Genomic DNA, 23,089 nt, shown 5'->3' on the forward strand with positions numbered 1-23,089 from the left:
CAACAAGCAGAAGACATTTCCGACCCTATAAAGTATATATATATTCTTAATCAGAGTCAACAGATGAGACTATATAGCGATGTCCGTCTGCCTGACTGTCCGTAGATCTCAGAGACTATAAGAGATAGAGATATAAATCATCTCACAGTCGAGCACACTTTCTTACTTGTTATGATTTGTGAAGGGAAGGATACTAAATGCATTTGATGTTAGGTAAAAGGTTTCTACAATTTGTAAGCTGAAAAAATATGAAGTTTAAATTAAAAATGCTAAATTGATTTACACGTTTTGGTTTTTTATTTTTGGTTTTTATTTAAATTCTTAAATTCGTCTATTAACGCTAATTTAGTTAGTCGGATTTCTGGAAATTTGTACAGCTTATTACAGGAGGAGCAGCAGGAGATGAACAACAACAGCATTATCATCATCATTCATACACACACACACACACACGCACGCATACACAGACTACGTTTTTTAACATAGATATATTTAGTTTTTATAATGCAATTAGTTCTTTGGAAAGATAAAAATCGACAACAAAAATCGCAGTACATACGGAATAGAATAAGGATCTCAAGTGATTTCTACTATTATATATTTGCTTTTGTTTAGTTTGCTTTTCTCTTTAGGTTTTCCTTTTTCTGTTTTTTTTTTTTTGCGTGAGGCTATCACAGGAGGAACTACTCACAGCAAGGCGAGATCTCGCATCTGGTTTTTCTTGTCTAGAACTGTTCGGCCATAAGGAGAACAACGAGTGCACTCCAGCCGGTAAATGGATTGCATCCCTTGCCCTCGCCCGTGGTATCGTCGTACTGCTCCCAAAGGTAACCCGTCCGTTGATACTGCTTGAAGATGTTCCTCACGAGATTCTCACGCAACTCGCCATAGATTTTGCGTGCACTCGCCGCATGCGGACCCTCGATTTTGCCATAGTGTCGCAGCGCCTTGGCGGCCAAATAGTTGATATTGATCCAGATGGGACCACGCCAATATGGTGGATCGTGTTCCGTATTGCGTTTCATGTACAGCGGTGAATCCTTGGACAGCGAACGCAAGCCATAGTTCGTCCACAGCAGCTGTGGATCACGCAGATCGTGCAACAACTTGCCCAGATATGGTGAATCGTGTTCCAGCTGCTCCAGCAGCAACGGAAACAGACTCACATAACCGAACATTGTGTTCACAAACTTGTAATCCGGTGGCTTCAGTGTGTAGCGTTGCATCTCCGCCGGCGGCTGTTGCATCCGTTGACCGCCCTTGCGTTGCGGTGTCATTGGCGGCGGATGCTTCAGTGCCACAGCATCTGTGTGCAGTCCCCAGTCGGTGTAGTGCTCCGTGAACGGATCCAAGTGCAGCTTATTCATCAGCTCATTGTCCGTCAAATACGATGCGGTCTCATAGTACTTGACATCATCCTTGCCCAACAGCGTGGATAGCTCAGCCATCACGCTAGCGGCGAGCGCAATCCAACATCGCAGATCCACGTGACGCTCCAGGTCCGTGGGATGCGAGGCACGCGGATAGTCGTCGAGACCGGAGGACAAACTCTTGGGGTTCAGTTCGCGCAGCGTACTCGAGTTGCGTCCACGCCACAAATAGGTGCCCAAGACTTCGCCTGCAAAGCATAAAACGAGCATGAGAAAGAGCGAGAAAGGGAGTGAAATAGATAGAGAGTGAAGAAAGAGAGAGAACGATTCCTTATTGATGTCTAGAACTTAGTAATGCCTAAATAAGACTAAGTTAATCGCTATTTAAATTCATAACAATCAACGGAATAAACAAAGAAAGAAATACATTTAAATCTCCCTTCAGGGAGGACTATTAAGTCACAAGCGAAAGGGTCCCTAAATTGTCTTAGCTGTTTTCTTCTGCCTTTATAGAGAGTGCATAATCTATTATTTTTGCAAATGACAAATGTCGAAGTTGTTTCCCGCTGCTTGCTATGTAAAGTCTGTCACCTAATAGACGCTCTTTACTTTTTTTTTTTTTTAAAGCGAACGGGTATCAAAGTAATCGGAACAGTCTCCCTTAAATGCACAATCTCATAGGTAATAGTCCTTAAAAGTCCATCTCTCTAGACCTCTTTATCTTTAGTTAGCTAATAGACTCTTATCTAATTTTACCAAAAGTAAACAGGTCTCCAAATTTTAGAAGCTCTCTTTCGCTATCTGCTATGCTTATTCAGTTAGCGAATATATATTTTTAATTTTATTTTCCCTCTAGCTCATAAACCTACAATATTGTTAACGTTCTTTCTCGAAAACTCAAAATTGTCGGATCGGTTTTTTGTTGCCTCCAATGTCGAATCTCATAGCTAATAGCCCGTTCAAAGTCATCACTCTAGAGCTCTTTCTCTTCAGTTAGCTAATAGACATTTTTAACTAGTTTTAACAAAAGTGAACAGGTCTCTAAATTTGAGAAACCCTCTCTCTCGTTGACATGTTCATAAGGTTGGCGATTAGATCTTTTAATATAATTTTTCTTCTAGCTAAAAGATCTTTTTCTTTTCTTTTATGCTATTCTGCCAAAAGTGAACAGCTCTCAACATTTTCAGAACTTTGGCTGTCTGCGAAATACAATCTTTCAGTTAATAGATTTCTCTTCGCTTAAGTAATAGACGTTTTTTACTTTTCTGCAAAAAGTGATAGGGTCTCAACATAGATGGAGCTGCCTTCCGCTGCCTGGGATGCACAATATTCCATTTAATGGATCTACAAAACTGTTGGAAATGTCTCTTTTTTTAATAACTAATCGACCTTTTTCACTTTTCTGGAAAAAGTGAACGGGTATTAGCTTTGCGCGTTAACTCACCTCGTTGCGTGGTGTTGTACCAGGTGAACCAGGCCTGCAGTCGGGGATAGAGACGCTCCAGAGTGGCAAATCGACCCTTTTGCGACAACTGTTGTTTGTGCTGAGTGAGCAGCTTACGGAGTGTTAAAAAGAACGTGGGAGGATTCGCATTGCTGTTGCGCTGCGTGACAAACTCTTCGGGCACCTTGGCCATCGCCTCAATGCCCAGAATCTGCTCCCGGGGTATCCAACCCTCGACGTTCAAGAGATCAAACCAATGGCAAATGATGTCCAGCTCAATGTCCACATCCCAGGCGCTAATCAACAGCCCATGGAAGCCCTCGTCCCAGAGGAAACCGCGTGGAAAGAAGCTGCGCGACGGCACCGCCGTATAAAGTGGAGCCTTCCAATATGGCACCGGATTCTGGGTGTGCACCGATTGCACCCGACTGGCGCCATAGAAGTATCCAATGCCGCCCAACATATTGCTAAAGGCGTTGCGGGCAAATTGTATCTCCTCGGCGCCATAACCTTTGGCGGCCAGCTTAAAGGTGTCCTCGAAGCGTTGCTCAAACTGCGCGATCTTCGCCTGCAGCGAGTCTGTATAAGCGCGTCCCGTGGGCGGCCTTGTGATGCTCTCTCCGAGCGCGAATCCCGATGTCGATTGATACGTTATGTCCAACGTAAAATCCACCTCTGCCGTCAGTTGAATGGCAATGAAATTCGGTTCGGGATTGGCGGCTGGCAAACCATTCTGCGAGACAATCTCACCGGGCAGGCCAATGAAGCGATTGCCCCGCTTGTTGGCAAAGGCGCGGAAATGCGAGAACACCGTCTCCTTGAGCTTGCCCAGCGATGGTGCCACCGTGCTCAAATAGGATTTGTGCAGGATGCGTCCCTTGACGGCGCTAAAACGCACCTGGAACTCGCCCAATCCCTGCGTCTCGCCATAGACACCCGGCTCGGGGCTTTTCTCATCCGAGACGTACTTAATGTGTCCGTTGGTGCGTTCATCTAGCGCCACATACCAGATCAGCGAGATGCTTCGATCCCAGGCACGCGATGTGTTGCGCACCGAGATGCGGGCGGTCCAATCGCCGCCATACTCCTTGCCGCTGGGATACTTGACGAACGAGGTCTTCAGCTCGAAGGGCAGATCATCGATCTGCTGCACGCCAAAGCTGCGTCCATCGTGATGAGTCCAACCAAAGCCATCCAGCTTGTCGCCCATATCGCACCAATGGCGTATGCCTTGACCGCCGGGTCCCAGATTACTGGGCGTATACCACATGAGACCCATGACCAGGGAATGGGGATCGCGTGTCTTCAATCCGAAATACGTTTGGGGGCGATAGGTGCCCCAATAGCGTTCGGGATCATCGCGATGATCGGTGTGCAGCGCCATCTTTTGGTTGTCGTATGGCGTATTCACGCGTGTCTCCAGATACCCCAAATAGCCAAAGTAGCTAGCGATGGCCAAGCACACGCATCCGATCAAAGTCTTCCACTTGTCCAGCATTAGTTTGGATGAGAGATTGCCACCCAAGCTGCTATTGCGATTATCGCTGCCGCCGCTGTTGCTGTTGGCGCTGCTGCTGCGCTGCTTGTGCTTGGCATTGGCCGCGGCGGCTGCTGCTGCAGCTGCCGAAGCTGTCGCTGCTGCCGGTTGTGATGAGGAATTATTGCTGCTGTGTGCCTTAGATGTATTATTGTTGGCGCCGCTGTTGCCTCCTCCGCCTGCATTGCGCGCCATTGCTTAATGTGTTAACGGTAACGTGTGCGAATGCAAATATACTATATACAAACTTTTTATATGTACACACACACACGCACACACCACGTACACAGGGTACTGCTGCTGCTGCTGCTGATGTGCTGGCCTAGTGAACCACAGTTCGGTGTGGTTCCGGTTCCAGTTCGCAACCAATTCACCCGCAAAAGAACTGACAGTTAAGCCCCATTATAGACCATCACTTATTTGTAATTCCATTTATATTCTTACATAGCAGTAATAATTTGTAATATTCAATTTATTATATTTATTACCTTCATTGTATTGCATTTATTACTTTTATCTCATAAATTTGTATTTTGAAATATTTACATTAGCTGCTGAAGGAAATGAACTGACTCGTGTTACTTTGCGAACTAAACAACACTTTAAACAGCCTTCTTGGCTATCGATATCACATGCGTGAGTCGCGCGCACACTCCAATCGTTGCAACGATAACTAAATACCGATAAACAAAAAACAGCTGTCAGTTGTGCACACATTTGTTTACCTTTGTGGTTTTGCTTAAAATAAAATAGAGAAAAAAACAATAACAATGACAGAAGCAACAACAAGCAGCAGTGCTAAAGTGAAACGCACGTTTAAGCAAACATTTGCGTTTCCCAAGAACTGTGTATATCGGCCGCTACGTCAAATTCAAAACATGGAGCGCAATCAAAAGCTGCCCCCGGAACAGCCAACATGTAAATGTTAATTAATTAAAAACCAGACAAGGCGGCTGTTCAAGGTCATATTAATTTACACTTCACTTCACACACACACACAGACTTTACATTGAATGCGCCGCCCTCGCTGAGACCGGCCAAGAAATACTCGGATATTAGCGGCCTCCCAGCGCCTTATGTTGATCCGCACTCGAAGCTGCGCTATGCGAACGCCGAGGAATACGCTTCTATGCAGCATATGCCCTCGGACATCATTAACGGTTATTTGACGGTGCGCGGTTACACGAGTGCTGTGGGCTAAAACTTCAGCTGCAGTGTTGTCAAACTTCAATCAAATGCAGATTTTTTGCTTATCAATCGCAACTGAAATTGGCAGCCAATGGGAAATGAAATCATATATAACAACATACATATGTATTTAAATATAAATAGATTTAATTAGGCAATAAGTACAATTTACAAAATGTATTGCATAGAACTAATTAAAGCATGTGCTGCATTTATAATTAAATAAATTATGTATTTTCTGATGTGGAAAACTGTCAAGTATTTTACAACTTTACAAATAATTAAATCATATGACTCATTTGTAATTCAATTGGCGACTGCTTTAATTATATGTATTTATGGAGTCAATATCAAAAAACTTATCGAGTTGTGCTAAAAGCCAATTGACTTTGAGAGCACTTGAGAATAGCTCAATTATGGCGAATTTTTTGTTGCATTTCAACAATTTAATTGAAGCCAATTATTTATGTAGCTGCATAGCATTAAGAGCAGTAGTAGTAAACATTAATTTTGTATACGAGTTTTCTTTTCGTTTTTTATTTAAGATATATTCAATTATAGATACATATATATTTATATAAACACTTTACAAACTAGAGCTAATTATGTGTGTGTATGTGTGTGTGTGTAGCGAGTTTCTGAAACTGCACATTTCTTAATTACTGGGGCATTATCCTCGTTGGTAGTCGCTGTGCGTATGTGTGTGTTGAGTGTTTGTGGTGTCTTTATTTTCGAGCACTTTGTGGAAGAGATCGGATGCAATTTGCTCTCTGTCTCTCTCTCTCATTCTATTTCTCTTTCGTCTAAACTGGACTAGTGCGATCCGCAGGCATTTTGTCTAGAAGCGATTATGTGGGTGTGATATATTGATTGATGATGGTGCTTGAGTCAACATTGTACTGCTTCTCCTACGCTTTTCCCCTCTTCTGCTCCACTTCAGTCTCATCCACTTAGACAGTAGTAACAACGTTTGAACAATAATAGTAATGATGACAATGACGATGGAGATGATGATGATGCTGCTGCTGTCGATGCTTGTTGATTGATTGCTAGCCAGCCTGATTGATAGGACGCGTAATACTGTTCGGCTGCGTCAGCATATTGAGGTCGGCACGAAAGCTGCGCGGCAATCCCGATATATCCAGCTGATACTTCAGCACCACCATTGTGGCGAGTGTCTTCAGCGTTGGCTCAAAGTCCAACACATGCAGATCACTGTAGTCAATCAACGGCGTTGCCGATGCCGCCGCTGCTGCCGCTGTTGCAGGTGCCGCACCAGCTGCTCCCTCCCCAGCTGCCGCCGCTGCCGCTGGCGTTCCATCGATGCCACGCGTTGATGCCGTTTGTGTGCTTGCTGAACTGCAACGCGGACTCGTGCCGCCAAAGAGAAACATTCGTGTGCCCATCACGATGGCGCATTGACGACGACGTGCCGTCGGCGCCTGGCCATTGGCACGCACCAGATTCCATAGTTTCGAGCACGGATCAAACGTGTACAGATCATTGAAGTGCTGATCCAATAGACCATTATAGCCGCCAAACACAAAGATCAGTTTGTTGTGCACAAACATGCTGTGACTACGTCGTCCCACCGGCACTTTGCCCGCCGTAAATGGGCGCAACCAGACCTTGGTCTTCATGTCCAGATAGACAATCTCATGGCAATAGGTCTCCTCCTGACTGTGGTACGGGCTATGCTTATCGCCACGCCCGCCAAAGATGTACATGCGTTCCTCCTCGTATGCGACAGCGGCATGAAAGTCGCGATATGTCGGTGGGACACCAAATGTCTGGACATAACGCCATTCCATTGTCTCTAGATTTAGGGCATGCACATCGCTGCTGAATTCATTGATCTCATCGACGAATCCACCAAAGATATACATGCATTCGCCAATCACACAGGCGGAATGTCCATCGCGAGCACCGGGCAAGCAACCACTGACCGCTGGACGTGTCCAACGAGCTGTCTTTGGATCGAAACAGTATAGCACATTGCACAGATTCTCATCGTTGCGACCGCCCCAAATGTAGATGCGTTCCTTGTATGCCACGACAGTGTGACCATAGCGTTGAAATGGCACCAAAGGATATTTCAGGGGATCACCATTGGCGTCGCATTGCTGGGGCACGAGTGTCCAGCGCATGGAATGCACATTGAGTACATGAACATCGATAGGTTCGTTGAAGCGATAATCATCGCCGGTGCAATAGCCGCCAAAGCTATAAATGAAATCCCCTACACCGACAGCAGCATGATTGACGCGCTGTGGACCGCCATCCAGATGCACTGTCCACAGCATTGTTACCTTTCCACTTCCGCCTTGCTGTACAGAGAAAAAGAGAGAGAGGGAGATAGAAAGAAAACAACAGTTGAAAACAACTTTTCACTTTTTTGCACGCAACAACAAACAACTGATTATCGATATCGTGTTTGCATTGATTGCCAATGTGCAATTATCGCTTTGTATTGCGATTAACAATGTAACCAAATGTCCTTGATATTATTATGCTGCTGCTGCATCAGCAAGTTTTTTTTACACACAAACACTCACGCATATGCTTCTTTTTGTTACATACATACATGAATACACAGATGGCAATTAAAATGCGAGTTCTTTTGCGTTTGTTTACATTTCACCGTTGACCAAACAGCTGATTTTTGTGAATTATGCAAATGAAAATGCTTGGCAATTGGAAATTACTTTTTATTAAATGCCATAATGTTTCACTTTTCTTCCTATACTTTTTGTCCTTGCCATTTTCTGATTGACTTTTGGGTAAGGGGAAGCATCATATTGTGAATCGTATGATTCCACCAAACTCTAATAGGTGTCGGTGTGTGTGTGTATATATTTACTATCTGGTTAGGGGGCCTTGGGTTTTGCCCACTTATGTATTTACACTTACCTCACACGACGACGACTATTGCACGGTCCCAGCGCCGCCTGTCAACTGTTTTTTTTTTTTTATGTTTGCGTTTGCTTAGCCACACACTAACTAAACTAAGTAAAATGGATGGCTGTCTGGTTGGTAAGGCAATTGTGTGTTATTCCAACACAACGGATATTCAGTTACTTTGCGCGTGCTGAGCTGTTGTTGTGTGCTGTGCGCAATGCCTTTTATTTATTGTATCTGTTTTTACTGTTTTTGTGCACACACCAAGCTAGTGCTGGCATGATATCGATAAGATTGTTGTTAACCAAAAATATCGATACGTTAATATTGCGTCTATCGCTGTTTGGGTAGTGGTGAATTAGTGGCACGACTTCATATATTTGAACGAATGATTACTTCACTCCTTCCTGTTTATTACAGAGATATGGCAAACAACGTTTTTTGCCAGCTTTTGGATAACCCTCAAAAATACCACTAATATCGATATTATCGATTTTTAGAGTGGATATCGATGTAATGTCAACTGCTACAGCAAGCAGAGTACAGAGTGACCATAAGATCAATTTTCAAATATACTGCAAGTGTCACAGTATACTTGCGAAAATAGTCACTGGCAGTTGTACAGCGTGTGACCAGCTTACGGAAATGTAAGTGGGTCGGTAACAGAGTTCACCACACAAACACACAACGCACATCACAGCGAGCGCCCCCCACAGCAAAAAAAAAATAGAAATAGAAAAACACACACACAGCACGCAAAATGAGCAAACGCAAACAACAAATGTTGTGTTCGGTGGTGCAATAAATTGGAAAGAAGTTCAGAATAATGCAAAAGTGTTGCGTTAGAATTGTACAAACAACTACAACAACAACTGCAATAACGGTGTAAAAAGAATCACAAATCACAATTAAGTGCCATCTACTAAGCTGAGTGGCTCTCGTTGTTGTTGCCTAGTCTTGTGCGTGTGTGTGCTGTGTGTGTGTGATTGTTTGTGTGCTCGAGTGTGTGTGTGTGCTTGTTTGTATGTTTGTGCATCGCACAACAACACAACACAACAACAACAGCAGCAACAACAACAAGAAAGCACAAGAAAACTGCAACTGCAACTCCAACAGAATCGTAAGTTGTTATAAGATTTGCCATTTGTTGTTGAGAAAAAAAAATGCAATCGAATGAGCGAGTGTGCAAAATGCATATATGTATGTGTATATATTCATACGTATATTAGGTTTGTTTGACCCCCTTCCTCTATCCTCTTGACACACACATACACACTCACATCCCACAGCATAGAAGCAACCACAGCAACAACAATGGCAAGATTGCAACGCAGTTTGCTGCGTACAAATCCAAAAACAAGAACGCTTTTTTCTGCTAGTATATTTGTGTCCCCTTATATACACACACACACAGTTATGCACATGGATGTGTAAGCGTGTATGTGTATGCTAGCCTTTGTCTGTGTGTTCGTTTTTGGGGCTGCTGCTGCTGCTAAACAAATTGCGTCTTTTAGCAACTCCACAGCACCATAAACATTGGCAAGTGCGAGCGAGTGAGGAAGAGATAGCGAAGAGAGAACGAAGTGCGAGCGAGCGAGCGAGCGTCATTAGAGTTCATTCATCTGATCTCTCTTTCGCGGTCTTTTTCGTTGCCATCACTGTTGCTTTTGCACTCAGCTGTTCCCTGTTGGTCTTTGCTTTGTCTTTGTTGTTGTTGTTACCCGTGGGAAGACAAGGACTTCATTTCGCTTTCTGGTTTTGTTTCTATTTGTGTTCGTGTATAAGCATTACACACACATGCGCAATACAGCTGCTCTCTGCTAGTGTGTGTGTGTGAACACAGCAACACAGCTGTTTCTGCGCTGTATTTTTGTTTACGCTTTCTTTCCATCTCTTTTTCGCCAGAAGGGCTCTCGCTCTCACACTCTCCCGCTACCCAATACATCAGACAACACATCCAAAACACACGTACATATATGTACATGTATGCATGTATGAATATGTGTTTGGTGCTGCCTCGCTGCTGCGGCGCAACGCAATAAATTCTGTTATTTTTTTGTTTTGCCGTCTGATAAGATTGTTATTTTTGTTTCATCAGCTGTTTTTTTTTTCTCTGTTTTGACATTTTTGTTGCTGTATTTCAACTGATAGCGTGTGAGGAGACAGCACAACTTTATCTGCTCCCCTCACTTGAGCAAAGTGTTAATCGTAAATCGCAATTTTGTCAGCATTTTGCATTTTACAACACTTATACATAAGGCTAGCATTGACCCCAGTCAAACAAATACAACAACCACAAGGCAGCTTCACCACAAAACCACACCACAACAACAAAAACAAGTGCTGCGTGTGTGTCTGTGTGTGCTCTCTGTCCTCTTTGTCGGTGTGTGCGATAAAAGAAGAACGACGCAAAAATTCTGTTGACTTTAAGACGCGGGCAACAACAAAAAAAAAAAGGAAAGAGGAGAAGAGAAGAGAAAACGTAGGCGCAGCAACAATAACAATAAGAATAATAATACTCATAAATTTGGGGCGAGTGTGTGGTTAAAAATTGTGTGTTGAGTGCTTCAAGAATCGCATTATAAGTGCAAATAAGTATTGTCAATTGAACGAGAACAGCTGATGTTCTGAATTGCTGTCGGCTGTATAAAACTGGTTGCGTGCAACAGCGAAATCAGCACGTTGAGTGCTATTGGGGTGTTGGAAGAAGGTGCTGCAGAAATAGGGAAGGGGGAGGGCAAGGTAACGTTGCTAGCCAGTCAAACAACAACGACAACAACAACAACGACTTATCACAGTCTGATACAGATACAGAAAACCATTAGCAACAACAACAACAACAGAAATAAGCAGAACAACAAAACTACAGCGCAGTACAATATTCAGTACATTGGCTTTTCTTTTACAGTGCAACTCGAAAGTATTGACCCCGCCAAATTGATCAAAATATATCAAATGCTGTCAAGTTCGCTGATAACAATTCGCAATGCAACTTAGAATGATTCCAAGTTGTTCTTGTTATATCTTTTAATGGGTCTTGAAGCATTTTTGTTTATTTGTATAATTAAAAAAAAAAAAAAAGTATTTACAAACAATTTAAATTAGTTTTTCAATAAAGTGTTAGAGCAAATTTCTAGTAAAATTTATTTAAAGTCAAATAAACAAACAAAGTTTCTATATATAAAAACAAAACAAATTGACAAATTGGTTTTGTTTTTTACTGAAACCTTTTCATTTATTTTGCAACCTCAGAAAACAGTTTTTCTAATTATAATTTCTAATATTTACGATAGGGTGAAAATTAGTTAAATTTATTGAACTAAAATTAGTAGGTAACCTCTTTATTTTAATTATTTTTGTGAAATTTAACTATTTCAATGAACTAAGCAAGCTTTCCGTATAATGTTAAAGAAAAAAGGAAAATGTATTGGCTAATAAAGAAAATGAACGTTGGCATTTAATTGTTGCTTTTTAAAGTGTGTTTTTTGTTTTCGTGTTCAACCAATTAGTTTTGACCAATTATTAGCACCACAATTCATTCAAATTATAGTAGAGAATGAAAAACAAAAAAGCAATTATAGAAGGTTTGTATTAAAATGCAAATTAAAAGTGTGCGTGCGTGTGTGTATTTTTATAGGTGAGTGTGTGACACGCAGAAAAACAGCGTGGCCACCTTGTTTGCGGCTTTAAACGGTGTTGTTGTTGTTGTTGTTGCTGCTGTTATATGCCCACACTTAGCAGTAGCAGCAACAACAAGAACAAGAAGAAAAAACGGGCAATGCAACAAGAATATTGGGTTAACATTTCTAACGGTAATTGGTGCGCACTGTATGTGTGCACACACACACACAGACACTTGTGTATTGGTTTTTGCATTTACCTTGCGCATTCACACATACAAACACACACACACACAGTTGAAATAGAGACACGCGTAGTTACTTTGAGTTGTTGTTGCTGCGAACCAAGTAAATTGCTTGAAGTGTTCTCTCTCTCTTGATTTTGCTTGATTGCATGTAATATGCGTGTATACTATGCATAAATATGTATGAATGTATCATATGTACATATGTGTGTGTGTGTGTGTGTTTATTATGTATGCATGTTATATTTGCTCATTTTGCAATTGACGCGCTGCACAGCCACCTGTATGCTATGTACGTATGTGTGTGTGTGTGTTTGTGTCTGTTTTTCTTGTTGCGCTGCGCCTTCTCTTTACTTCTTTGTATGCTGCCTGCTGCTGCCGGCGACGTCGCTGCTGGCTTCGTTTCGCTGCCAACAGTTGCTAACAGCAGCAGCAACGGCAGCAGCAGCGGCGTCAGTTGCTCGTTACAATTCGCATAGCGCGCTTTGGTTTTTGATTGCAAAATAAAAAGTGAAGTGGTTCCTAAGCAAAAAAGGCAAGCACCAAGCAACAAATAACAAAAATAAATAAATACCATTAACAACAACAAGCTCAGCAACAATAACAACAACAACAGAAACAGCAACGATAACAACGAAAATTAATAGAAATCAAAAACGTAAGCTGCGTCGTCGCTGATGCCAAAGAACTTTCAGCTTCCTTTTTCTCGTTCGCTTTCTCTCCGTCTCCCTCTCCCACTCCCCCTCTCGTTCTCGCGCATTGCTGGTTCACTGAACTCGCAAAATTTCGGCAACATTCGCTTCTTTTCGCTTCTCTTGCTCTTCTGTGCCGTCTGTTCACTTCTTGTTGTGATTCTTTCCATTATTTTGTTTTTTTTTTTTTTTGTTTTGTGAGTGTGCTTTTGTTTTTTTTTTTTCGGTCACTTTGCATCAATTAATGAATGAACAGTTCTGTTAGCTTTTTGTTAATTCTAAATGCTAATTAATATTTGGACGCCCCCAACACCATAATTACACACACACACACGTATATACATATATGTACGTTCCTTTGTATTAAAGAATCAGTCAACTCTTTGTTGTCTGGGCCAAGAAAGCGGCAACAACAACAACAACAACAGCGCCACTTTGGCCAAGTGCATTTCCCTGTTGTTGCTTCTTTGTTCCACATACACACACACACACACACACTCCTTCTCTCTCCCACACACGCGCTCCTGTTTCTTTGTTTCCACTCGTCGCGTCAGCCAATTTGCATTGGAGATTGAACAGAAACGCGACAAACTGACGCTGACGTCGACGTCGACGCCATCGAGGGCTTGGCAACCGCGCCAAAAAGCAAAAAAAAAAAACAAAAAAAAACAGAACGAACTGAAATGAAACAGGGATGCTAATTGTGAAACATGGAATGCACACAATTATATAAATCGACATTATGTATACGCAGTGTGTCTTGTGGTAAAAGATTGGGCGAATGCATTTCCTGAAAATTTGCAAAAGTCATTTGTTAGCTTTAATGCTAAATATTGCAATCAATTACTTTGGTTAAATAATTTTGACCATGTCTGCAATCAGCATTATTGAATGAATCAAAATTTAACGTGTCCAACGTTGACAACCAAAATTTATAATAATGAAGTGCATCTAATTTTTCGAAAAGAATTTAATTTTCCCTTCTTAATAATATTACAAGCTTTTTCCGAAAATAACTTTATGTATGTATTTATTTTATATTAATTTTGCAATAATTAGTAAATTGTTTGTGAAGGATTTTACTGACAAGTTTATTTTACGTAATCTATTTTTTGTTTACAATTTTTGATACCTTAAGGTAATGACACTGTGTCATTTTTTATGCAGAAATATTTGTAAAATCCTCCTTTTACTATGAACTCAATTTCCTATATTGTTTTAACCTTTTGGTTTCTATTAGTTCATTGTATCGAGTGTGCACTGTAGGTGTGTAGTGCGTGCTTGCATTAGATTAACGTTAATTCCTGGCTATCAAGGTTGCAACATGCAAAAAAAAAAAAAGGAATCCGTTTAGCTGTGTGTTTGTGTGTGTGTGTCTGTGTGTTTTTGTTATGTCTGTGAAATGTGATTCATTTTGTTGGCTGTGTGGAGCTGTTTACTGTTTACTGTAAATGCGAGCGCATCGTTTCGGCATTTGCCGTCTCGCTCGCTAAGCGATGACGCGTCTATTGCGCTGCTCATAAATCATTTTGTTGCCAAAGACGCTAATAGGAATTGCCGCAGACCGCCCGCCGAGAGTAAGAGAGAGAGAGAGAGGGCGGGCGATCATGCTGTTGCATCCCTGTTTCACTTTTTTTTTATATTCGAATGTTTGCGGACCACGGTTAATAGGCCACATTTGTGTTGAATGGCTGAAAAGAGACGAATGTGAAAATGGAAATCAATAATGGCAATGCATTGCCTTCGCTCTCCCCCTTTTGCTCGCTCTCTCTTTCTCTGTTTCTTTTTCGCTTGCGCTCTCCTTTGTTTGGGCTTTTGCATAACAGCGCCGCCATTGGCGTTTGCATTGTTGTTGTTGCTTGCATTTTATAGTATGACTGACAACGCACATGCATTAATAATCATTTGTCTTTGTCTTTTGTCTTTGGCAGGAAATCTGATATATACAATAATACATACAACAACAGCAACAAGAACAACAATTATACACAAACAGAAAAGTGAGCGCACGTGGAACAGCAGCAGCAGCAGCAACACAAGTGGGAACAGCGGCAAGTGGGAACAGAGAGGGAACAGTGGGAACAGACAGACAACCGTTGCTTGCAGACAAAAGGCAACATCTGCAGCGCACGCATTACAAACACACACACACATTGACATCGGTCGACGTCGCTGTCGCTGCGATTGCATTAAGCTGAGAGCAGGAGACTGAGACTGAGGTTTGTTCTGTGACCCACGACGACACTCTGGCAGACGACGCTGGACATAATCGTTCAATGACAGCAGCCGCAGCCGCAGCCACAGTCGCTGCCACTGCTTCAGCCTCTGCCTCTGCCTCTGCCACTGCTTCTGTCTCTGTCGTTGTTGTCGCGGCGCCGTCGTTCTCATCATCATCGTCGTCGTCGTCGTCGTCGTTGTCGTCGTTGTCGCTCGCCGTAAGCAACGCGCGCAGTTAACGCCCAACAGTAGCAGCAGCAGCAGCAGCCGCAGAGCCTTTTGCCCCGGTCTCAGCAGGTGAGCTTAACACAGGGCCAACAAAAGTAATGTTCCATCTAAAGCAAATAATTAAAACTTTCATGCTGAAAACTGTGCAACTTTCCTAAGCAAATTTGCCATAACAAAGCAAAGTAAAATTAAATCAAATGAGCCAAAATTTAAATAAATACTAAACAATTGATAAATTTTAAATAAAGTAAAAAATATATAAATTTGAAAAACAATTAATGAATTTCAAATAAATGTAAAAAACAATTTATGAATTTAAAATAAAGTAAGAAAATATATACATAGAGTTCTTTGAAATAAATATTACGTTATAGTTATCATTAGCTTAATATTGAAATTTATACTCAAACTAAGTTAATATTGAATTGCATATTTAAATTAAAGTTTAGTTTAAATGCACATTCAAATTAAAGTTTAGCTTAGACAATTTAATAAAACATCAACTTAATTTCAAAATTATGTTTATGTTTTATAGATGACAATATTAATATATATTTCATGATAATCTTTAAAAGCATTACTTCGATTGCTGAAATTAAGTTTATCATAAAAATGTGAAAAATATTAAATCAGATAACAAATCCAGTTTGGCTAGTAATCAAATAAAGTACTGAAATATATATAATATAATAAGAATCTTTGAAAATAAAAGTTTTAGAATTATTATCTTGAAAAAAAAGTATCATATCGTATAGAAGTCCAGAAAAATAAATAAAGAAATATTATTTGCTTGAAATAACATCATATCGTATAGAAGTACAGAAAAAATGATATATGTATGTAATTAGAATCTTTAAAAGTAAAAGTTTTGTTAGAATTATTAACTTGAAATATGTATAAATATATATATATTTTAATTTCAATATGATAATGATACTTATAAATGTTTTGTTAGAATTATTTCATATTATTTATATTTCTAACTAATAATAATTCTAACAAATCTTTTTGAAATATCATATTATTCGTATTAAACTATAAATATCATTTTAGTTTGTTACATTTCTTTGGAAAAGATGCAAAAAAATAATATGATATTTATATTTCAGGCTAATAATAATTCGAACAAAACTTTTTTTTGCAGTTTTTCCAAAGATATGTCACAAACTAATTGTCTCTGTTAATCCACTTTATTAGAACACCAATTTGATTCATAAAATAAGCTTATCATTTAATATAGATGGAAAAATATTAATCAGCAAAGATAAGATATCCAGCATATTTTGATTACAGATCAAACAAAGATATAATATAATTTTTATCTAAGTTTATAACTATGTTTCTAGTTATTAATATATATTCAGTTATTGTTATATTATATATATTCAGTATTTTATGATACTGAGTTTACCAAAATGATCAGCATTTATTCTTGATTAATTGACAACTGTTTCTTGTCTCTTTCAGTGGGCCAACACAAAGCCAAGAAGTGCACTTCTCCAACAGCGATACAGTCAGAGTCCAAGACTAGCAAGAACAAGAAGAACAACAACAGCAGCCAACAAAGCAAAAGGAAAAGCAACAACAACAGCAACAAGGAGCAACAACTGCGGCGAATTTGTTTTTTAGCAACAATGGTTAAGACCTTTCAAGCCTACTTACCGTCCACAAATCGGACCTACTCATGTGTTCATTGCCGTGCTCATCTCGCATCCCACGACGAGCTCATCTCGAAATCATTTCAGGGCAGCCAGGGGCCGGCATATCTCTTCAATTCGGTGGTGAATGTGGCCTGTGGCCAGACCGAGGAGCGAGTCCTTTTAACGGGACTGCATGCGGTCGCCGATATCTATTGCGAGTGCTGCAAAACGCCGTTGGGCTGGAAGTATGAGCACGCATACGAGTCGAGTCAAAAGTATAAGGAGGGTAAATTCATTATTGAGCTGGCGCACATGATCAAGGAGAATGGTTGGGATTGAACGAGCGAGAGCGAGCGCACACGATGATGCGATGCGATGTGGAGGCTGGGCAGGAGGCTGGGCAGCAGGCTGGTCAGGGCAAATGGGCAAGAACAAGTGAAGAAGAAGAAGAACAAGGATGGGACAAGGACTGGAACAATGGCTTGAGCTAAAGCTTGGTTTGGAAACGCGAATATGGCAACAATCAACGTTGATGGCGAGCGAGCGAACGAGCGAGCAGCAGCAGCAGAAGCAGCGAGTGCAGTCGATTGATCGAGTCGAGTCAAGTTTAAGAAGCGAGTTCGAGAGTTTTAGGGTACCACAATATATATATGCTATTATATAGTACATAACTCGTCGTATCTTATAGAACAAACACACACACACACATTATACATACAATTATATACATACATCAACACACACTCATACACACACACACACACAGCTCCAAAATGGCCGCTGCTTTATGGGCTTGGAGAGATCTCTGCGCTGAGAACACAACAACAACAACAACAAGAACAGCAGCAGCAACTTGACAACTGGCGCCATCTAACGACGGGGCGCACACGTCAAGTTGCCTTGTTCAATGCTTTGTGTTGTTGTGATTTTCGCTTCTCATTTTGCTTGCAAAAAAAAAAACAAAAACGAAATTTTAATTGAATATGCTAAAGTGATTAGTGCAACAGTTTTTTTTTGTGCTATCTTTTTTTTATTATTATTAATGGCCGACATTTGAAATATTTATTTGGCACACATACATCTAAATAATTGTGATTTATATTTGTTGTCTCTAATTTATTGTTGCGCGCGCTTTTGTTTTGTGGCAAATTTGCGGTTTTGGGGTTTTTTGTACAATTTCAATTTCTGTTTTTGTTGCCCACGAATACACGAAATGGAGAACACAAAAAACTTGCACTGCCAATAAACGAGAAATTGTTTAAACTGTTTTTGTAACGAACAAAATGCAAACAGCAATACAAACAAAAGAAAACGTAGTTTAAAATGCTACAAAATTCAAATTCAAATACAAATACAAATGCATAATGTGGCATGCGAAATCAAAATTCTAATTCAGTGTTTCACACACTCACACTCACACATACACAATAACACACACACACACACAAATACATAAACACCTTCTCAATGTAGTAGTTATTTAATAAAATATTTAACAAATATTAATTTACATCAATTTAGCTTTGAAAAAAATCTGCAAGAAAACTTTTTGAAAATGGCGCAAAGAAATGCAAATTAAAAGCAAACAAAAAAAAATCACAACAAATTTAAAAAGCTATGCGAAAGAAAGAAAAAAAAAAACAAATCAATCGATATACATTTAAAAAAATTGCAAGCAGAGCAAATAACCAAAAAAAAAATAATTTTTTTTTTGTTTTTTTTTTTTTGTAAATCGAACACTGTGTGAGAACCCAAACACTAGGTGGCGCCACATGAATTTATAATGATTTTAAGTGCGTTATTTTGTCCTCTAATTTGTATAACAATTAATTTAAAAACATATTCAACTTATGTAATGTTTTGGGTGCAGAATGGACGGTGAAAAGCGGGGGGAAAAACGATTCGGGGGGATCAAGAAAGCATGGGGAAAAAATGCACAACAAATTTACCGAACACATTTTCAATTTGTGAAAGAAATTATATAAAATACATGTACATAAAAGAGAATTATTTATGTATATTCATGTCGCACGTTAAATGCAACAAAAACCAATTGAAATAAAAAGCTAAATCAAAGAAAACTGAATGCAAAAAAAAAAAAAAAAATCCACAAAAAAAAAAAACAGCGCAAGCAGCAGAAGCAAATTTTTAAATTAAATGAATATGCAATGTAACTGCCAAGAACTATTCGAGTTAATGATGTTCTCTAAGTAGTCGATAACTAAATAAATATATATAATATATATATGTATATGAGAATATATTTTGTGGTAGCATTAAACGCTAAAAACAATAAAACAAATAAAAAAAAAAAAACAAAACAAAACAAAAACAATTACAAAACGAAAAATCGCGCATTAAAGCGATATTAAGAAAAAGAAATAAAATAAATTGAAATCTCTTCAACAAATTTATCTCACAAAAAAAGAAAAAACCAAAGAAAAAAAAAAACAAGGTTTAACGTTTTATTTTAATTTTTTTGAATAGCTGCAGATTATACTTTTAGTATCAAGCTGAAAACATTGGAAGATGCTCAACACAATAATTTCAGAACAAGAAAAACAAATTTAAAATATTTTTGAATTGCAGTTGCGACGAAAAATATTTTAAAACAAAAAACCAAGAAAAAAAAACTCCATTAAAAATTAATGCACAGATCAAATTCATATGGGGATATAAAAAAAATAATGAACAAATGAAGTGCTACATTGTTAAACTCGTGTGTTTTCAATGCATTAAAATTAAGTTTAATGATTAGCCTTATTTAGTTTTTAAGCGAAACAGAAAAAAAAGAACCGAGGATCTTAAATCAAATCAAATCTTTTTGGTAAATTGTGAGCAGCTCTTTCACTTCAAAAAAAAAGAAAAGAAAACTAAACAAAAAGCAGAAGCAAATATTGAAATCTTTTAGAATTACACAGAATGAAAAAAAAGAAAGAAAAAGGAAAGACATTCATCCAATAAGTCGCAACACAAGTTCAAGTTCAAGAAACATAAAAATACATTATACATTTTACACATTATACAATAAGATAAATTCTATTTCATCTACAAGAAAGCAACAAAAACAGATTCGAGGATCTAATTATCTGTGTTCGTAAAGAAAGTAAAAAGAAAATTAACAGCAACAAGCAAAACGATTAAGAGAAGAATATGAATATGGATATGTTTATGTATTTACATGCAAACGTGATATAGAGAAATTGATGTATTGATGTCAACATACATACATACATACATAAGAGATACATACATACATATATATACATACACCGAAAGCAAGAGGCGCCACATGAATTGATCAATGCAACATTTTTGTGCAACTGAAGTTAGGTTTTACATCAAAGCACTGGATATACATACATACATACATTCATAGTACATGACATATTCACATACATACATAGACACAAATGAAACCACCTTGACATGATGATGTACATTCACAGACATCAAAGTAATCGAAACGAAATGAATACATTATTTAATAGAGGCGTTTATTTCAAAACTCACAGTAAAACTGAACGATGATGATGATGATGATGATGATGATGAAGGAGAGAACAGAAGCAAAGAATAAATTATATACATACACACATGCATACTGATGTATACATAATGTATACACACATTTACATATGTACATAGTATGTACTTTAAACTAAAGCCAAGATTGCAATAAAGCGCATTTTTAGCTCATCGCCATCGTGTTTCTTATTCATTACTTGGAAGAACAAAAGCAAAGTATACTTTGTTATTTCAATTATTAAATTAAAGAGTACCGGGAATTTATAAAATCAAATATTGTATGTTTCGTGTTAGTGGCTTAAATTTAAATTATTTTTGTTTTTATCTAAACATTCTGTCTAATAGAAGATTGACAGTGAAATAGCTGATGCCCATTTAGAATAAAAGTAAAGCAGTGCGTTAAAAAAAATACTATAAATATACCAAAAGCTATATTTGGTATATTGGTATAGTACTATAATTAATATATATCACAGAGTGCAAGATATATCAGATTTTAAGTTATATTAAATCAATATACCATGAAATTACTAGAAGTATACTCGATGGTATACTATATATTGGTATATTGCTATAGTATTACATTCAATATATACCGTGGAATACAAAATATACCAGATTGTCAGGCAAAGCAAGTAAAACCCATAGTTAGCAGGAGTTTTTGTCCATACAAAAGTATTTCTTAAATAAGTTTTACAATTTTTATCTGATCACAACCAAATGAATTCAGAAATCATCTATTATAGACTATAGGTAATATGTACCAATCACGACTCTAACTTCAAAATTTCGCTTGTTATTGGACATACAGAAAAAATACTACCGAAGGCCATACTTGGTATATCTATGTAGTAATACAATTTAAAATTTACCATATAGAACATTGTCTCTGAGATCTAGGTGTTCATACAGACGGACAGACAGACAGACAGACATACGGACATGGCTATGTTATATCGTCTCGGCTGTAGATGATAATATATATACTTAATTGGGTAGAAGATGCCTGCTTTTTCCGGTTACATCTTTTTCTTTTACCATATGGACAGCGGGTATAAAAACTGATAGATAGTCGAAGTTTTAGCTGTTTTTTGACACGTGTTGCACTTGATGATTTACTACAAAAAACAATTGATTTAAATGTGCAAATAAAGTGCTCACATTTTATTTGTTTTGTTTTTATTTCACAAAACTATCAGTTAATTAATTACACAAAAACTTTGTGTTGAAAGCTGTCGATTTGTGCAACAAATTGTTGCCCTAAATAAGCGGATTACATTTTGTTTAATTGGTGCAGCATTTACATAGATGAATCTATATATTTTCATTGTTACACAATTATAAAAGCTTTTTGTTATATTACATATTTCAGCTGAAATTCAAAAGAGTCGCTTGTAGCTTCGAATAGCGCATTTCTATTGTTTCTTTTGATTAGTTGTTTTGGCATTACAATTTTCATTACTGAAATTACAATTTTACCATTAGCCATTAGACTATTGTAAAAGTAATAATATATTTATGTTACAAATTTTTGATTTAGCTTAATAAAGAACAATCTACAAACCAAAAGTCAACATTAAGTAAGTATTATATTTAATATATAATATTGAATTGGTGAGCTTTGGAATACTTTGAAAAGGTTTAAAAGAATTTTAAATATGGTATTAAATTAAATTAACAGCATTTTAAGTATTTGAAATATAATATTTAATTGGGTAATTATTTGAAAAGATTAAAAATAGTTCAAAATATAATATCACATTTATGAGAACATTTTTCATAATTTTGTTGACCTTTATTTTGTAGACATTAATAAAAATGTAATATTATATTCTTAACTATTTTAAATATTTTCTAAGATTTCCCAAATTAAAGTATTTTAGAGTATTTAAAATATAAAATTGGTTTCAATAGCTTTCAAAAGATTTAAAAGAATTTTAATTTTAGTTTTTATTTTAATCTTAAAGTCAACAAAATATTTTAAATACATTAAGTATTTTAAATATATTTATATTGATAGAATTGGAATACTTTAAAAATATTTCAAGAGTTTTAAATACAATATTTTTTTAGAGTACTTATTAGTAGATAAGAAGTCCTATTAGATTTAAATTAAGCGCGTTGAATATTTATTTTGCTTTTATAATTTCCGTTATTGAAATTACATTTTGTTTTAAAGATTTCAAAGAATTATAATACTGAATGTATATATAAATAATAAATTTGGAATTATGATTGTTTATGACTTATTTTTAAAATTTGCTTTTACAATGTTTATTATTAAAATTACAATTTTTTATAGATTTAAAACAGTTTTTAAAATAATACTTAATTAGTTTTTTAATACTTTTGATAAGGCGCCTTGTTTTTATAGAAAAATTTCAATTTTATAGCGCTGCAATTGGAGCATTTTTGTTTTTTCTTTTAAGTTCTAATTTATTATAGTGCTTTCTGCACTTTCTTTTTAATATTTACTATTTAC

At 37.7% G+C, this 23,089-nt stretch overlaps 4 protein-coding genes across 6 annotated transcripts; 2 read left to right on the forward strand and 2 right to left on the reverse strand.

Annotated features, from left to right (window-relative positions):
- Positions 1-278: 278 nt before the first annotated feature.
- On the reverse strand, positions 279-4,695 carry LOC117564864 (mannosyl-oligosaccharide glucosidase). Its single transcript, XM_034243844.2, has 2 exons — positions 2,815-4,695; positions 279-1,618 (listed from the first exon to the last, which is right to left on the reverse strand). Exons 1-2 carry the CDS (start codon positions 4,544-4,546, stop codon positions 726-728), a joined length of 2,625 nt encoding a protein of 874 aa, XP_034099735.2. The 5' UTR covers positions 4,547-4,695; the 3' UTR covers positions 279-725.
- Positions 4,696-5,064: 369 nt separating this feature from the next.
- Positions 5,065-5,790, forward strand: LOC117565141 (INO80 complex subunit C). The gene is made up of 2 exons (XM_034244156.2): positions 5,065-5,269; positions 5,353-5,790. Exons 1-2 carry the CDS (start codon positions 5,122-5,124, stop codon positions 5,550-5,552), a joined length of 348 nt encoding a protein of 115 aa, XP_034100047.1. The 5' UTR covers positions 5,065-5,121; the 3' UTR covers positions 5,553-5,790.
- Positions 5,791-6,031: 241 nt separating this feature from the next.
- On the reverse strand, positions 6,032-8,723 carry LOC117564959 (kelch domain-containing protein 3). The gene is made up of 2 exons (XM_034243940.2): positions 8,450-8,723; positions 6,032-7,866 (listed from the first exon to the last, which is right to left on the reverse strand). Exon 2 carries the CDS (start codon positions 7,840-7,842, stop codon positions 6,589-6,591), a length of 1,254 nt encoding a protein of 417 aa, XP_034099831.1. The 5' UTR covers positions 7,843-7,866; positions 8,450-8,723; the 3' UTR covers positions 6,032-6,588.
- Positions 8,724-9,102: 379 nt separating this feature from the next.
- Positions 9,103-20,099, forward strand: LOC117574463 (protein yippee-like). Of its 3 annotated transcripts, none has more exons than XM_034258310.2 (3): positions 9,103-9,557; positions 14,926-15,508; positions 16,907-20,099. In XM_034258310.2, exon 3 carries the CDS (start codon positions 17,074-17,076, stop codon positions 17,416-17,418), a length of 345 nt encoding a protein of 114 aa, XP_034114201.1. In that variant the 5' UTR covers positions 9,103-9,557; positions 14,926-15,508; positions 16,907-17,073; the 3' UTR covers positions 17,419-20,099. The 3 variants fall into 3 exon arrangements, 2 of the variants coding, with proteins under 2 accessions (XP_034114201.1, XP_034114194.1); XR_007955016.1 differs by lacking the exon at positions 9,103-9,557 and adding an exon at positions 12,233-12,249 and having other exon boundaries at positions 16,907-17,067; XM_034258303.2 differs by lacking the exon at positions 9,103-9,557 and adding an exon at positions 12,848-12,960.
- The last annotated feature ends 2,990 nt before the right edge of the window (positions 20,100-23,089 follow it).

Source organism: Drosophila albomicans, chromosome X (assembly GCF_009650485.2).
Source record: "Drosophila albomicans strain 15112-1751.03 chromosome X, ASM965048v2, whole genome shotgun sequence".
Lineage (NCBI taxonomy): Eukaryota > Metazoa > Arthropoda > Insecta > Diptera > Drosophilidae > Drosophila > Drosophila albomicans.